This window comes from Mirounga angustirostris, unplaced genomic scaffold (assembly GCF_029215605.1).
Source record: "Mirounga angustirostris isolate CCGP_5_RB_7025 unplaced genomic scaffold, mMirAng1.0.hap1 SCAF_13, whole genome shotgun sequence".
Classification (NCBI taxonomy): domain Eukaryota; kingdom Metazoa; phylum Chordata; class Mammalia; order Carnivora; family Phocidae; genus Mirounga; species Mirounga angustirostris.
The window spans coordinates 106,083,951-106,100,325 of NW_026991721.1; the positions used below are offsets into that span (position 1 = coordinate 106,083,951).

At 40.9% G+C, this 16,375-nt stretch overlaps 1 protein-coding gene across 11 annotated transcripts in view; it reads left to right on the forward strand.

The window, feature by feature from the left end:
- Window positions 1-149: 149 nt before the first annotated feature.
- Window positions 150-16,375, forward strand: part of KBTBD3 (kelch repeat and BTB domain containing 3) — a 29,637-nt gene continuing 13,411 nt past the window's right edge. For 2 of the 11 annotated variants that reach the window (XM_045895141.3, XM_054512331.2), the window contains exons 1-2: window positions 598-863; window positions 9,555-9,653. Coding sequence is in view for 3 of the 11 variants with exons in the window: in XM_054512331.2 (XP_054368306.2) it covers window positions 9,568-9,653 (86 nt within the window). In the remaining 8 variants the exon portion in view is untranslated. The other 9 variants (XM_054512332.2, XM_045895144.3, XM_054512328.2 and 6 more) reach the window with 9 other exon arrangements.

A 16,375-nucleotide genomic window follows, 5' to 3' on the forward strand; every position in this document is an offset into this window, starting at 1 on the left:
GGGCGGCGGCGCGCACGACGCCCCGCCCGCCGGGGCGCTCGCCTCCCGGGCCCGGCCGCCGGCTCTGCGAGACTTCGGCTGGGGGCGGAGACGGGGGCCCGCCTCTGCGCTCGCGCTCTGCGACAGCTCGTGACGTCACGCGGGGCGGGGCCTCGGGGCAGGGGGCGGGACCAAGGCCGAGAGCCCCGTACTTACGCCAGTCACGCTCGGAGAAGCGCTAACGGGACAGCGGTCCAGGCCAATCGCAGTCAGGCCTGCGGAGCAGCGAGGCCAGGGTGGAGACTTCGGAGACTGCAGTTGCAGGTGGGTGAGCTCTGGGGTCTGAGGGAGGAGTGGGATGGCGGCGCCTGGCGCTGGGGGGCCCGCGGACGAGGGGGCCCCCGGGGCTTCGGCCGCCGCCCGATCGTCCGTGTGCGGGGGCGGGGAGCTCGGCGCTCGGGGCCCCCGGAGCCGTGCCCCGCGCCGGCCCCGGGACCCCTCGCTGCGGCCGTGCGGCGGCCCGGGACGCGGCGGAGCGCACTTGGCTCCGCGGCCTTCCCCGGGGGCTCGGTTGTCTTCCCAGGCCTGACCGAGGGCCGTCCGGATGCCTCGGGGGGACCCTGGGGGCCCTGGGGGGCTCTTCTGGGGAAGCCCTCGTGACCAGAGCCCCTGCGGGTACTGGCCTCTGCAGAGCCATGGCAGTGCCCAACTTTGCGGGAGAGGAAATGCCATCCGTCCTCCGGCGGCCGAGGGCCAGCAGGAGTAAGTCACACAGCGACCTGAGGGTTATTTCCACCCTCTTTGCCATGGCTTCTAGTCTGTTTTCGTCGATGCTTCTTTCCCTTAACTTCCTCATACCGCGATCCCCTTCCAGTCCTTTGCAGGTAGGTGGGATTTTGAACACACAACGCACACGTAACACAAATTAGTGTCTGGATAGATCAACTTGGGGAATACTTCCCAAAAGCCTGTGTCAGGCGCCCTGCGTAAGATCTGCTTGCCACCTGCAGAGAGCTTACAATCTGGCAAGGCCAAGAGAACATGTACCAAAACCCGCAGCAAGTGAAAATGGGAAGGCACGTAAAGTATAAGCATCTACTGATACTCGTATCACCGATGACCCCAACTCCGTTCCCCACTTTTAACTTTATGTATCTGAGCATCGTATGATAACTTCGCCATTCCTGCCTTTTTGAACTGATTTTTCTAATTTCACTCCATTTTCTGTTTCCAAAACGCTTCCAGGTACATTGTCACATGTTCTGTGCAGTTAGTAGTTATTGTTACTGATGGAGAATCCGAGATAAGAGAGAAATTTGTGGAATTACTTCAACGCAGGGTTAGGCATAGTTCATTCTTGTAGCATTGAAGTAAGCTCTGGGTATTCTGTGTGGAGCCTCGTAGACAGATGATGTGGTGGCCATTCATCCTTGTTCCCTCTGCCTAGAATATTCTCTCCTCCAGTCATCACATTTCTTGTTCCTCTGTGTCATTCAGGTCTCGGCTCAAATGTCATACCTAAGAGAATGTCTCTGTACAAGAAGTCTAAAAAAGCTCACTCTCCCCACTCCCTTCCATCCCTGGTACTAGTGGACATTCTTTTTAGGTTTGTTTAATGGAATCCCCTTCCTTGTCTACTTTGTAAATTCTTACTTGTCCTTTAAGGCTTAGGGCAAACCTGACCTTTTCTTAAGGACAACCCCAGAGTATGTTTTTTAATATTCTCTATTTAATTCATTTGGCAACTATTCTCATACTGCCTTATCATCTGTTATCCCGAATTATTTGTATGTGTGTTACCTTGCAAATTAGAATGTAAACTACTCGAGAGGGAATTTAATGCATACCTTACCTTTTACAAAGAGTATACAAATGTTTTGATGAACTTTTACAATAGATTTTACTCCTTTTATAAGCTAACATTGGTATTTATATTCTGTCTACCTTTACTTCCCTCAGTTTTTTTCCTTAAGGAAATATAAAGTGTGCCTAACTATATTCAGTAAGCCCAAACATTTTATTATGATATTTTTTATTGCATTGGTCAGGGGAAAAAGAGGACTGAAGTGTTAGACGTCCAGCAAGCTTGTGAGTGAGAGTCATCTTGCCAGCTCCTGATCTATCGCTTCTTAGTGAATTCTGAGCAATCTGTCTTCTTTTTCCAGTTCCACCACCAGCTATCTGTGTGACTTTGGGTAAATCACATAACCTCTCCCAGGTTTCAATTTCAGTGGAAAAGCACCAGATGAAATCCTCTAAGTTTTATTGATTTGTGGGGGGGGGGGGGGGGAGAGATAATGTTCATTAACCTTTTTTTGGGTCACAACTTAAACTTTATTCCATTGCAAAGCTTAACTTGTCAAGACTTTAATAAATATTTCTTTAATTCTACCAGTTACCCAAGAAAGAAGCCTTTTTACCTCTTGTCCCTCAATCTGTATGTCCTATTCTCCATTCTGTTGGTTCTGCTCCTAAACTAGAGCTAAAATCCATCTACATTTCTCTATCTCCACTGTTCACACTCTGGTCTAAACCACGATCCTGTCTCACCTGCAAGGGTGACTCATTTCCTAGCCTGCAGGAGAAAGGGCAACGGTGTTTTCCTGAGTCCTCCCCGCCGTGAGCACTTTTGAAGTCTTCAGAGCCAGGGCTCCGAGTCCGTGCCCTCAGTCACTGCACTATATGGGCTCCTGAGTAGGCCGGGTAGGAGAGGCTGGCAGGATAGGGATCCTGAAGAGTGTTGTGCCACAGAAACTAGAGCTGCGTGTTTCAAGAGGGGGGGACTAGTTAGCAACATGAGTACTCCTGAGAGGTTAACTCGAACTGGAGAGAGAAGTTAGCATTTGACTGCCAGGCGAGAGCACAGCGTGGTGATACCGACTCAGCAGCTTGCAGGGTCGTAGGGTAAGAGAGGACTGGACGGTAGTGTGCTCAGATGGCGACTGCACGGAAAGCTACTACAGACTTCCTGGGTCGGGGAGTGGAAAAAGGGGCTGGTCACTAGAGGGTAATGAAAGTTCAAAGGACAGGTTTTTGTTTGATGTCTAAGGGTGGGAGATACTAAAATGTGTCCACTGATGGAATCGGTCCAGTGGAGTGGGAGAACGTGTTGGTGCAGGAGAGGGGGTAGTTGTGTGGGTGGGTGGGTGGGTGCTCGCATGTGTGCACAGTACTCTAGAGTGTACTGCAGAGTGGAGGACCCCGTCTCCATTGTTAGTGGCTATATGCCCAGTATCTAGAGTAGTGCTGCTTGCCAAAGTAATAGCTACTCTGCAAAGTTTCTAATATTTACTGAATAAATGAATAACTTGGACTCTATTTCTCTTACCTCTTTTTAATTAATTCTTCACACATCAGCCAGGAGGATATTTTAAAAAAATAAATCAGATCATGTCACTGCCCAGTGCAGTCGTCTGTGGTTCCAGCTGCACTTAGAATGGAATTCCAGCTCCTGTGGTCTGTCGGGTCCCGCAAGACGTGGCACCTGCCAGGACCCCTACCTCCCCCACTTCTTCTCTCATCAACTGAATTCCAGTGATGCTGGCCTTCCTTCATGTCCTCAAAATGAAGAACTCCTTCCCACTTTAGGGCTTTCTACATGGGTTCTCCCGCCAACTTCTTACCTTGTCATTCAGGTGTCCACTTAAATGACACCTGCTCAGAAAGACGCTCCTTGGGCGCCTGGGTGGCTCAGTTGGTTAAGCAACTGCCTTCAGCTCAGGTCATGATCCCAGGGTCCTGGGATCGAGTCCCACATCGGGCTCCCGGCTCAGCGGGGAGCCTGCTTCTCCCTCTGACCCTCTCCCCTCTCATGCTGTTTCTCTCCAGCTCACTCTCTAATAAATAAATAAATAATCTTAAAAAAAAAAAAAAAAGAAAGAAAGAAAGACGCTCCTTGATACTGTGGTGAATGAGAGCAAAAGCTCGGGAGCCACACCATCCTGGTCCAGGTCCCTGCTTACCTGCCATATAACCTTGAGCAAATTGTGTAACGTCTCAAAGCCCCAGTTCCCCTTCCTATGAAGTGCGGACAGGAGCAGTATCTTTTTTACACACTTCTTTTGAAGATTCAAGAGTACATGGAGCCCACAGTACAGAGGAAGCCCTATGCAAATGTTACCACTGTTACTCCCTGAAGTTGAATATCCCCCATTGTTCATTTCTGTTCCCTTTCCCAGCTGTTTCTTCACAGTATTTAGAACAATGTCTAATTTTTCAGTCTTCCTCACTAGATAGGACCACCAGGAAAGCAAGGATCACGTCTGCCTCTTTCCTCCACGCTTCCCTAACTCCATCCCTGGCGTACAGTTGGCAGTCTGTGACCAATATTAATTAGAACAGGCCAGAAGTCATGCTCTAATTTGAAATTCCAGGGACCAAACTCAGATCACTGGGAAGCCTGATGGAATCAAAGCCCAGAACGGTCACGGCACAGCCTTGGTTGAATATTCCACTCCTGTCAAGTGGCGCATGCGTTTTCTGTCATTACTTCGTATCAATCTTGTCTGACTTGATGGTTGAACTTTTATTGATTCAATTACTTAAATCAGATTTTAATGGAAGACATTAAAAGGAAGAACAAGACAATAGTTTTAAAAACTGATGCAACATTTTGAGCACAAAGGAGTTTTGCTGACGCTGAGGTGCAGTCTTACAAAATACACCACTGTCTTATGTGCTTCGAAGAAATAAAACAATGCCATTTTTAACTACGACACAACTCCTTATTGCTTGGTATTTTTCGTACTTAAGGAAAGCCCTTTTAAAAATTTTGTGTATCACCCCTGTACACACATAAGAAGAAAAACATAAGCAAAATTAGCTGAGATGCTCTTAAAACTTTTTCACGTTCAGAGTCCAATGCTTCGAATTCACTGTCAACTCAGAATCTTGATGTCCGTGTTTTTCCACGTAGTATCGTTCTCTGTTATCAAGAGCATTAGTGATGCTTCATTTCTTAAATGAGTATCCATTATTATCTCCAGGGCTATCTTTTAAGATACGGATACTCATTCTTCACGTTTTGATACGCAGTGTGATGCATGTAGGGACAATATGTCATGTCACTACCCGGCCAAAAGCAATTACGAGATACCTGTCAATTTCAGACACGTTTAGTGTGAAAAAATGTGTCTTAAAATTAATGAAATATTATACTGATTTTGCATAATATGTGAAGAAAAAAATTGCTTTACAGATCTTTTACCAAGATTTAAGAATTGTTTTAACAATTAATAACATTACTAAGTACATGTTACTACTGAGTTTAACCATTAATATTGATATACCACCTGACAATATTAATTTAGTATTTATGATGTAATTTAAGCATCACAACACTATGGTGTATTGGTGTGTCCACTTTGCACACAAGGAAGCTAAAGCCTCAAGAGAGCCTCCATAGGGGTCACAGTATAGTGACAGGTCATTTAGGACCCTATTCTTTCAGCTCCAAATCCTGAGTTCTTTGATATTTGCAAAATACACTACTACTGTGAGTACAGATTTACTCCAACCAAATTTAAGAAATGAAGATTTCAGCTTCTTGAATTTTTCATTCTGCATAGAATATACAGAATGAAATACATGGCAGGCTTTATCTTTTAACAGCTTCATAAAAGTGAATACCTATATATGACTCCAATATATTTGAGAATACTTATTTGGGGATACTTAAACATTTCTTTTTTTTTTTAAAGATTTTACTTTTTTATTTGAAAGAGCGCGCGCGCGCGCGCGAGAGAGAGAGCGAGTGCACACAAAGCCAGGGAAGAGGGAGAAGCAGGCTCCCTGCTGAGTGGGGCGCCCAACTCCGGGCTCAATCCCAGGACCCAGGGATCATGACCTGAACTGAAGGCAGATGCAAACTGAGCAACCCAGGTGCTCCGACACTTAAAAATTTCTAGAAAAGTTTGCTTTTTGTTACTATTTCTAGAAATAAGAATTACTTTATACCTCCATCATTGGGTTCAATGAACAGTGAGCCTCAAAAGTGACTTAATCCAACACAAGATCCAAATTCAATACATATTTTTAATGATAATAAAGTTAATTAAAACGTGTTTGTGGTTGAAGTTTCTCAAATTTATTTCCTCAAGACTTATGTCACTATGCAGAAATACAGTTTTTATCCTTTTGAAAGTCTCAGGTTTGAGTACCTTTTAGCTTTTTTGCTTTACATTCAACTTCTTTTTTAAAAACTGAGGAACAGGGCACCTGGATGGCTCAGTTGGTTGAGCATCGGACTTGATTTCGGCTCAGGTCGTGATCTCGGCTCAGGTTGTGATCTCTGGGTCATGGGGTTGGGCTCCACACTGGGTGTGGAGTCTGCTTGGGTTTCTCTATATATGGCTGCCCTCCCACTTGTGCTCTCTCTCTCTCTCTCCCCCAAATAAATAAATAAATAAATAAATCTTTAAAAAAAAAACAACTGAGGAACTACTTACACTAAAAAAGAAAACATTTCCTTTGCATTTTTTAAGTGTTTTGAACAAGAACAAAACTGGGATATCAAAACAGTTTGTAAATTGAATTTATATTTCATGGTCTTTAATTTTTATTTTGAAATAATCACATACATACAGGAAGTTACAAAAATAGTATAAAGTGGTCCCACGTGCCCTTCACCCAAGGCTACATCTTACATTAATTATTGCCCAAAATCAAAATCAGGAACTTGGCATTGGTGCCCTCTGTGGGGACAGTCCTATGTCATTTTATCACATGTATAGATCCCTGTAACTAATCAAGTCACAATTTATTAACAGATCACTGCAAAAGTCTCCCTTATGCATTCCTGCCCCTCTACCTCCCACCACATTCCTCAGTCCCTAGAAACCACTAATCTGTGTCCGTCTCTATCATGTTGCCATTTCAAGAATGTTCTAGAAGTGGAAACATACAGTATGTGGCCTTTTGAGATTGCCTTTTTTCACTATCCAATGCTCTTGAAATTCATCTAAGTTGTGATGTACATCAGTGGTTTGTTCCGTTTTAATGGTGAGTAGTATTCCATGGTATGGAGGGACGACAGTTTGTATATTCACTCATCCATATACTAAGCAACATTTTGGATGTTTACAGTTTTTGACCACACAACTGTAGATGCTATGGAAAACCATATACAGATTTGTATTTCTCTAGGATAAATGTGCTCACATCAGTGATTATTGGGTAATATAATTGGTGTTTAGTCCCCCCATTTTAATTGAGATATGATTGACATATAACATTATGTTAATTTTAGGTGTACAACATAATGATTTGATATTTGTAAATATTATGGAATGAATACCACAATAAGTTTAGTTAACATCCATCACCTTGCAGAATTTTTTCTTCTGATAGCTTTTAAGATTTACTCTCGGCAACATCCAAATATAGAAGGCAGCATTGTTACCTGCAGTCATCATGCTGTACATTACAGCTCCAGAACTTAACTCTTAGAACTGGAAATGTGTACATTTTCATCTCCTTCACTCAGTTCCCCCAGCCCCCAGCCCCTCTGGCAAACAACATGTTCTCTGTTTCCATGGGATTTTTTTTTCTTCAAGATTCCACATATAAGTGACATTCTACAGTATTTGTCTTTATTATTTCATTTAGCATAATGCCCTCAGGGTCCATCTGTGCTGTGGCAAATGGCAGGATTCCTTCTTTTTTATGGCTAATGCTCCGTGTGTGTGTGTGTGTATTTCACATTTTCTTCATCCATTTATCAATCTACAGACACTTAAGTCGTTTCCTTATCTTGGCTATCGTGAATATGCTGCTGTGAATATGGCAGATAGATACCTCTTCAGGACAAGTGATTGTTTCCTTTTAATTCATACCTAGAAGTTGAATTGGTAAGATCATATTGTAGTTTCATTTTAAAATTTTGAGGAACCTCCATACTATTTTCTATATTGGTTGCACCAGTTTTCATTCACACCAAAAGTATACAAGGTTCCCTTTTCTTCACATCCCCCAACAGCACTTGCTGTCTCATCTCTTTGACAAAAACCATACTGACAAGTGTGAGTTTGTATCTCGGGGTTTTGATTAGCCTTTTCCTGATGATTAGTGGCACTGAGCACCACTTCATGTACCTGTTAGGCATTTGAATAGCTTTGGGAAAATGTCTGTTCATGTGCATTGCCCATTCTTAATTAGATTATTTGGAGGTTTTTTTGCTATTGAGTTCTAGAAGTTCCTTATATATTTTGGATATTAACACCTTATCAGATGTGCAGGTTGAGAATATTTTCTCCCAGTCTGTAGGCTGCTCTTCCATTTGGTTGATCACTTATTCTACAGTGCAGAAGTTTGTCGTTGATGTAGTCCCACTTGTTTATTTTTTGTTTTGTTGCTTTTGCCTTATGTGTCATATCCAAAAAAAAAAAAAAAAAAAGAAAATCATTGCTATTACCAGTGTCAAGGAGCTTATTCCCTACTTTTCTTCCAGGAGTTTTATGGTTCCTGGTCTCACATTTAAGTCTTTAACTGACTTAATTGTTGTGAGTGGTGTGAGAGATGGGTCTAGTTCCATTCTTTTGCATGTAAATATCTTATTTTCCCAACACCATTTATTGAAAAAACTATCTTTTCACCATTGAGTATTCATGGCCTGCTTGTCAAATGAGAGTTGACCATTTATGTGTGAATTTACTTCTAGGCTCTCAGTTCTTTTCCATTAGTCAATGTGCTTGTTTTTATGCCAGTGCCATACTGTTTTGATTACTATAGCTTTGTAATATAATTTAAAATCAGGAAGTGTGGGGGCGCATGGCAGGCTCAGTCAGTTAAACACCTGCCTTCAGCTCAGGTCATGATCCTGGAGTCCTGGGATCGGGCCCCACATCAGACTCCCTGCTCAGCAGGGAGTCTGCTTCTCCCTCTCCCCCTCTTCTTCCCGCTCCCCCCCCACCACCTGCTTGTGCTCTCTCGTGCGTGCTGTCTCTCAAATAAGTAAATACAATCTTTTTAAAAAATCAGTAAGTGTGACGTATCTAGCTTTGCTGTTCTTTCTCAGGATTACTTTGGCTATTGGAGGATTACTTTGGCTGTGTAGATGGTTCTATATGAATTTTAAGATTATTTTTTCTATTTTTATGAAAAATGCCTTAAGTATCTTGATAGCAATTGCATTCAATTCACAGAGGGATTTAGGTAATATGGACATTTTAATAATACTAATTCTTCCAATCCATGAACACAGGGTATATTTCCATTTATTCATGTCTTCTCCAATTTCTTTCATCAGTGTTTTATAGTTTTCAGTTTATAAGTCTTTGACCTACTTGGTTAAATTTATTCCGAAGTATGTTATTATTTTTGATGCTATTGTAAATGAGATTGTTTTATTTTAAATTTTAATTTGTTAGTATATAGAAATACTACTGATTTTTGTATGTTGATTTTGTATCCTACAGCTTTACTGAATTCATTTATTAGTTGTTACTTTTTTTTTTTTGGTGCAGTCTTTAGGATTTTCTGTATATAAAACATTATTTGCAAACAAAGACAATTTTACTTTTTTCCTTAACAGTTCTGATTCCATTTATTTGTTTTTCTTGCCTCATTGCTCTGGCTAGAACTTCCAGTACTATGTTGAATAGTGGTGAGAGTGGACAACCTTCTCTTGGTCCTGATATTAGAGGAAAACCTTTCAACCTTTCACCATTGAATTTGATGTAAGTTGTGGGTTTGTCATATATGGCCTTTTATTATTTGAGAATTCTATGCCCACTTTCCTTCTATGCCCAGTTATTTGAGAATTTTTATAATGAATGGATGTTGGATTTTTGAAATGTTTTTTTCTCCATCTGTTGGGATGATCATATGATTTTTATCTTTTTATTAATATGGTAAATTACATTTATTGATTTGCATGTTCATTCACCCTTGCCTCCTAGGGATGAATCCTAATTGATCATGGTGTATTATCCTTTTAATGTGCTGTTGGATTCAGTTTGCTAGAATTTTGTTGAGACTTTTTGCATCTATAATCATCAGGGATATTGGCTTGTAGGTTTTTTGTTTTGTTTTGTCTTGTTTTTGTAGTGGCCTTATCTGAATTTGATATCATGGTAATGCTGGCTCAGTTGGTTAAGTGTCTGCCTTCAGCTCAGGTCATGATCCCAGGGCCCTGGGATCCAGCCCCACACTGGACTCCCTGCTCAGGGGGAGTCTGCTCCTTCCTCTGCCCCTCCCCTGGCTCCATGCTCCCTTTCCCTCTCTTCTCGCTCTTTCTCTCTCAAATATATAAAATATTAAAAAAAATTTTTTTTCATATATTTGCAAATTTTCCCATTATTGATTTCTGCTTTCATATGATTGTTGCTGGAAAATATAGTTGGTGTGATTTCGGTCTTCTTCTGCTTGCTACAACTTGTATCGTGGCCTAACATTTGCCCTGTCCTACAAAACGTTCTGTGTCTGTATATGCCACGTAGGTCCTTTTGGTTTATAATGTTGTTCAAATCCACTGTTTCCTTACTGATTCTCTGATCCCATTGTTGAGTGGGATATTAGTCTCCAGTTACTATTTTATTGCTATTTATTTCTGTCACTTCTGTTAGTATTTGCTTTCTATATTTAGGTGCTCTGATATTGGGTGCATAAACATTTTACAATTACATAATCTTAATGGGCTGACTCCATTATCATTATATTAGGACTTTCTTTATCTCTTTTGACTATTTTTAAAGTCTCTTTTATCTGATATAAGTATAGCATCTCTGCTTTCTTTTGGTTACCATTTGCATGAAATATTTTTTCCCATTCCTTCACTCTCAGTGTACATGTGTTTTTAAAGCTACAGGGAGTCTCTTGTAGGCAGCATGTCATTGGATCTTGTATTTTTATCTATTCAGCCATCCTATGTCTTTTGATTGGAGAATTTAATCCATTTATGTTTAAATTATTAATAGGTAAAGACTTACTATTGCCATTTTGTTAACTGTGTTCTGACTGTTTAGTAGATACTTTCTTGCTTCTTTGAGGTTTGATGATTTTTTGTAGCAATATTTTATCATTCTTTTATCATAATCTTTTTTTTTTTTTACATTTTTATTTATTTATTTGACAGAGAGAGACACAGCGAGAGAGGGAACACAAGCAGGGGGAGTGGGAGAGGGAGAAGCAGGCTTCCCACAGAGCAGGGAGCCCGATGTGGGGCTCAATCCCAGGACGCTGGGATCATGACCTGAGCTGAAGGCAGACGCTTAACGACTGAGCCACCCAGGCGCCCCTTATCATAAACTTTTATGTGACTACTACAGGGTTTTCTTTTTGGCTACCATGATGTTAACATAAAATATATTTATAACATTCTATTTTAAGTTGATAACTTAGTTTTACTAGTATATAAACTTTAAATTTTTACTCTCCCCTCACTCACAGTTTAGGTTATTAATGTTTCAGTTATATATATATATATATATATATATATAGTGTTTTAAAGATTTTATTTTTTAGTAATCTCTGCACCCAATGTGGGGCTCAAACTCACAACCCTGAGGTCAAGAGTCACATACTCCATTGACTGAGCCAGACAGGCACCCCTCATTTTACATATATTTTGTATTATGTATCCAAAAACAAATTATTATGGTTATTTTTAATGTTTATTTTTTAACTTTTAAACTAGAGTTGTAAATGAATTACATATTTGAGAATATGATTACAATATTAGAGAATCTGATTTTGACTGTATATTTACCATTATCAGTTAGTTCTGCAAACATTCGTGTATTTTATGATGTTAATTAGCATATTTTATTTCTCCTTGAAAAACTACCTTTAGTATTGCTTGTAAGGCAGATGTAATGGTGATGAACTCCCTTAGCTTTTGTTTGAGAAAGTCTTTACTTCTCATTCATTTCTGAAAGACTACTTCACCAGCTATACTATTCTTAGTTGACAGTTTTTGTTTCCCTTTCAGTACTTTGAATATATCACCTCATTCTCTCCTGATTGAAAAGTTGCTATTGAGAAATCTGTCCATAGTCTTATGGGAGGGGAGGTGGTCCCTTGTATGTGATGTGTCACTCTTTTGCTGCTTTCAAAATTCTTTGTCTTTGACTTTTGACAATTATAGTGTCTCTATGTAGCCCTTTTTGGGTTCAACCTATTTGGGGTCTTTTGGGTGTCATTACTCTGATATCCATTTCCCTCCTCATGTTTGGGAGGTTTTCAGCCATTATTGTTTTTAAATACTTTCTGGCTCTTTTTTCCCACTCTTTTCTCCTTCTGAGATTCTTACAATGCACATATTGTTCTTTAGATGGTGTCTATGAGTCCCATATGCTTTCTTTACTCTTTTTAATTCTGTTTGCTGTTCTGACTGGATAATTTCACATGCCCTATTTCATAGTTCACTGATTCTTCTGCGTGATGGAGTCTGCTGTTGAAGTTCTCAATTGAATTCTTCAGGTCAGTCCTGGATTCTTCAACTATAGGATTACTTTTTTGTTTTGTTTTGTTTCTATTTCTTGTTGAACTTCTCATTTTGTTCATGCATTTTTTCCTAATTTTGTTTAGTTATTTGTGTTTTCTTGTATTTCACTGAACTTTTTAAGAGGAATAATCTGAATTATTTGCAGACAGTTCATAGATCTCCCATTTCTTTAGGGTCAGTTATTGGAGCTTTAGTATTCTCCTATGATGATGTCATTGTTTACTTGATTCTTTACAATCCTTGATTCTTTGTGTTGGTGTCTGCACGTTTGAGTAAGCAGTTTCCTTTTCCACACTTTATTGGTTCTCTTCTCCAGAAATGGTCTTTCACCAGTCAATTCACTGTTTGGTTCTGGACAGGTCAGCAGGCAGCATCTTTGGTCAGGTGGGGCTTGCTATCAGGGTCTCTACTTGGGCAAGGCTGCTGCCTGAGCTCTGAGGTCAGGCTAGGTGCCTCTGGCTGAGAACAGTTGGTTCCTGCCCACGTGAAGCTATGGGATGGGCTCTGTGGCTGCACGAATTCTCTGGTTAAACTTCCTACTCAGGCAGGACTGGGTGCTATACTCAACAGCTAGGCAGGGCTACAAATCTGCTTTCTTGCCTGACTGGAATTGTAAAACTGGCTCCATGGCCCTGTAGCTTGATGGTTGGGGACCTGAATCCAGCAGAGCTGCCCACCAAACTCCTTGTTCAGACAGTACCACCAGCTCTGCTCTGCAGATGGAAAGAGGTGCTGGCTTGGCTCTCTACTCAGGTGCTGTTGTAAGCTTCGCTGTAGGTTGGGCTACACAGCTTCCCAGGTGTTCTGGTTAGGTTTGCTCGTTGGGCAGGGCTGGAGGCTATATTCAGTGCCAAGCAGGGCTTCAGATTTGCTTCCCTGCCTGGGCAAGGGCTGTGTAATAGCCTCCACAGCCAGTTAGACTTAGTAGTCAGGGACATGAATCAGGCAAAACACACTGAGCTCCCTGGCCAGATGGGGTCACCAGCTGGGTCTGCAGATGGGCAGAGACCCTGGTTAGGTGCTACTCTCAAGTTCTGCTAAGTTGCTCAGATTCCTGGATGCGCTGGTCAGGTTTCCTGGTGGGATGGGGCAGGGGGCTGCACTCAGCAGTAAGCAGGGCTATGAATTAGCTTTCTTGCCAGGCAGGGTGGCAAAAACAGGCTCTAAGGCCAGCAGTGCTCATTGTTTGGGGTCTTGAAAAAGGCAGAACTTCACACTGAGTTCCCTGGCTAGATGGAGTCACCATGTCATGGTTAGCTTTTTAAGAGGCTTCCAAATAATTTATATTAACAAGATGTGAATGATACAGCGTCTCTCTGGCCTCTCAATCATTTGATGTTATCAGTATCTTTTTATTAGCCATTCTAATGGATAGGTAGTGCTATTTTATTGTGGTCTTAATTTTGTATGTCCATGACTAATGATATTGAACATACTGACTGCTTACTTTCTGTGTTCATTTCTGTATTTTCTTTCGTGAAATATTTCTTCCTGTCTTTTGCCCATTTTTTAATTGAATTGTTTTTTTTACTGATGGATTTTGAGAATTCTTTATATATTACAGATTATTAATCTTTTATCAGATTTCATTTGCAAACATTTTCTCCCAGGCTATAAATTGTCTTTTTTTCCTCTTAACAGGGTCTTTCACAGAGGAAACGTTTTCAATTTTGATAACATTCAATTAGCATTTTTCTTCTGATTTATGGCTTGTGCTTTTAATATCATAGATCTAAGAACTAAGATCTAAGAACTTCCAGTGCTATGATGAATAGCAATAGTAAAAGTGGACATATTTGCCATCTTCATCATCTTAGAGGAAAAGCATTCAGTCTCCTGCCATTTAGTATAACGTTAGCTGTAGATTTTTTAATAGATGTTCTTTATCAAGTTGAGGAAGTCCTTCTCTGTTCTTTGTTTGTGGAGAGGTTTTCTCATGAATAAATGTGGGACCAATAACAAAGTCTGGTCATAAACAAATTATTCTTCAACTAAGTGGTCTATCCCTTAAGGTTAGTTATCCTCAGTGTTCCATTCTTGGCCCTCTTCTTTACTAATTTTATTTATTTTCCTTGATTGATTTTTATCCATTTCAGTGGCTTTAGTTATCTTGTGAATTGAGTTCCCCTATCCCCTTCATAAACCTTCCAGCACCCTTTCTCGTTGATAGCACTTAACTTTATCATGATTAAATAAAATCTACATATACAAAAGTACTCAAACCAAGTTAAGAAAATAGAAAATTTCAGCTTCTCTGCTTGGCCATTCTATATGGAGTAAACATGACAGGCTTGAACTTGTAACAGCTTCATCAAAATGAATACCTATGCATAATGCAAATATATAAATTTGATACTTGAAAGTTTCTACTAAGTGGTTTTACTTACATTATTTGTCACAGAAATAAAAAATACTGTATACATATATCATTGGGTTCACTTGTGACCTGTGAACTGTGAGCGTCAATAATTGATTTAATCCAAGAAATTACATATTAAAAAGTATGCAAACCATTGTTGACTTAATTAAACATTGTACAGGAGGGCTTAGCTACTTCTGTAGTAAAAGAAAAAATAATGTAAAAAATAGGAGAGAAAACAAGCCCCATTTGTTACAAATGATGTCATTTTTATGCAGAAAACACTGAAGAATCAACAGCTAAATACTTAGATTAAGAAATGTGCTTGAGGGGCGCCTGGGTGGCTCAGTTGGTTAAGCGACTGCCTTCAGCTCAGGTCATGATCCTGGAGTCTTGGGATCAAGTCCCACATCGGGCTCCCTGCTCAGAGGGGGGTCTGCTTCTCCCTCTGACTCTCCCCCTCTCATGCTCTCTCTCTCTCTCTCAAATAAATAAATAAATCTTTAAAAAAAAAAAAAGAAATGTGCTTGAGTTACTGGGATTAAAATTCACGTGCATTAATTAAAATAATCCTATTTGTTGTAAGACACATTTCAGTGGCTTAACAACAACAATTTATTTCTTATCCAAAAAAGAACCCAAAAAACAAAAACCAGTGTTTGCAACTTTGTAAATTTACCTTATTCATGCCAGTGAACCTTAGATAGTAAGCTCCATGAGAATAAGAGCCACATCTTAGTCATTTACTGCTGATATTCCCTAGTAGAATGATCTTTCTAAAATGTAAATCCATGGTGTAATGCCACCCCAACTTAAAGTCCTTCTAAATATTCCTCATTACCTCTAGAATGAAAGCCAAGCCCCCTCGCATGGTATGCAACTTTGCATGAACCAGCCCCCCTTTCCACTTCAGCTTTATCTGCCCGATCTCTGCTCCTCAACATGTGTTTCTCCCAAGGGGCTGTGGTAACTCTTTCATCCATGCCTCTGCACTTACAGTTTTTCTCTCTTGGAAATGTTTTTCTCACCTTCTTTGGTAATCATCTTTTAATTTTTCTTTAACAGCTCAAGTACCATCAGAATGTCTTCCTCCATCCTCTCCCCTCTCTGCGCTCTCTGCTCTGTCCTCCTCACCCCTGAGAACAAGTCTGAGCTTTGTCCTTCCACCTGCCTCCATAACATTCTTCATATCTCTACTAAGACGCTCATTTGTTACTTCTTTTTCTCCACACCAGCCTGTAAGCCGGCAAGAGCGGGGACCCTGTGACTCCTTTATCTTTAGATGCCCCATGCCTGAGCAGGTTTGAAGCCCAGGAGATATTCAATAAAAGTTTACAGAAGAGGGAAGATCGGAGAGGAGGCAATTCAAGTGAGAACAATGAGACATTTACCTCAAAGAGTGGCAGTAGGGGTGAAGAAAAGGTAGTGGTTTTAAAATAGATATGGCGGGGGCGCCTGGGGGGCTCAGACGGTTGAGCGTCTGCCTTCGGCTCAGGTCATGATCTCAGGGTCCTGGGATCGAGCCCTGCATCGGGCTCCCTGCTCAGCGGGAGCCTGCTCCTCCCTCTGCCTCTCTCTCTCTCTCATGAATAAAT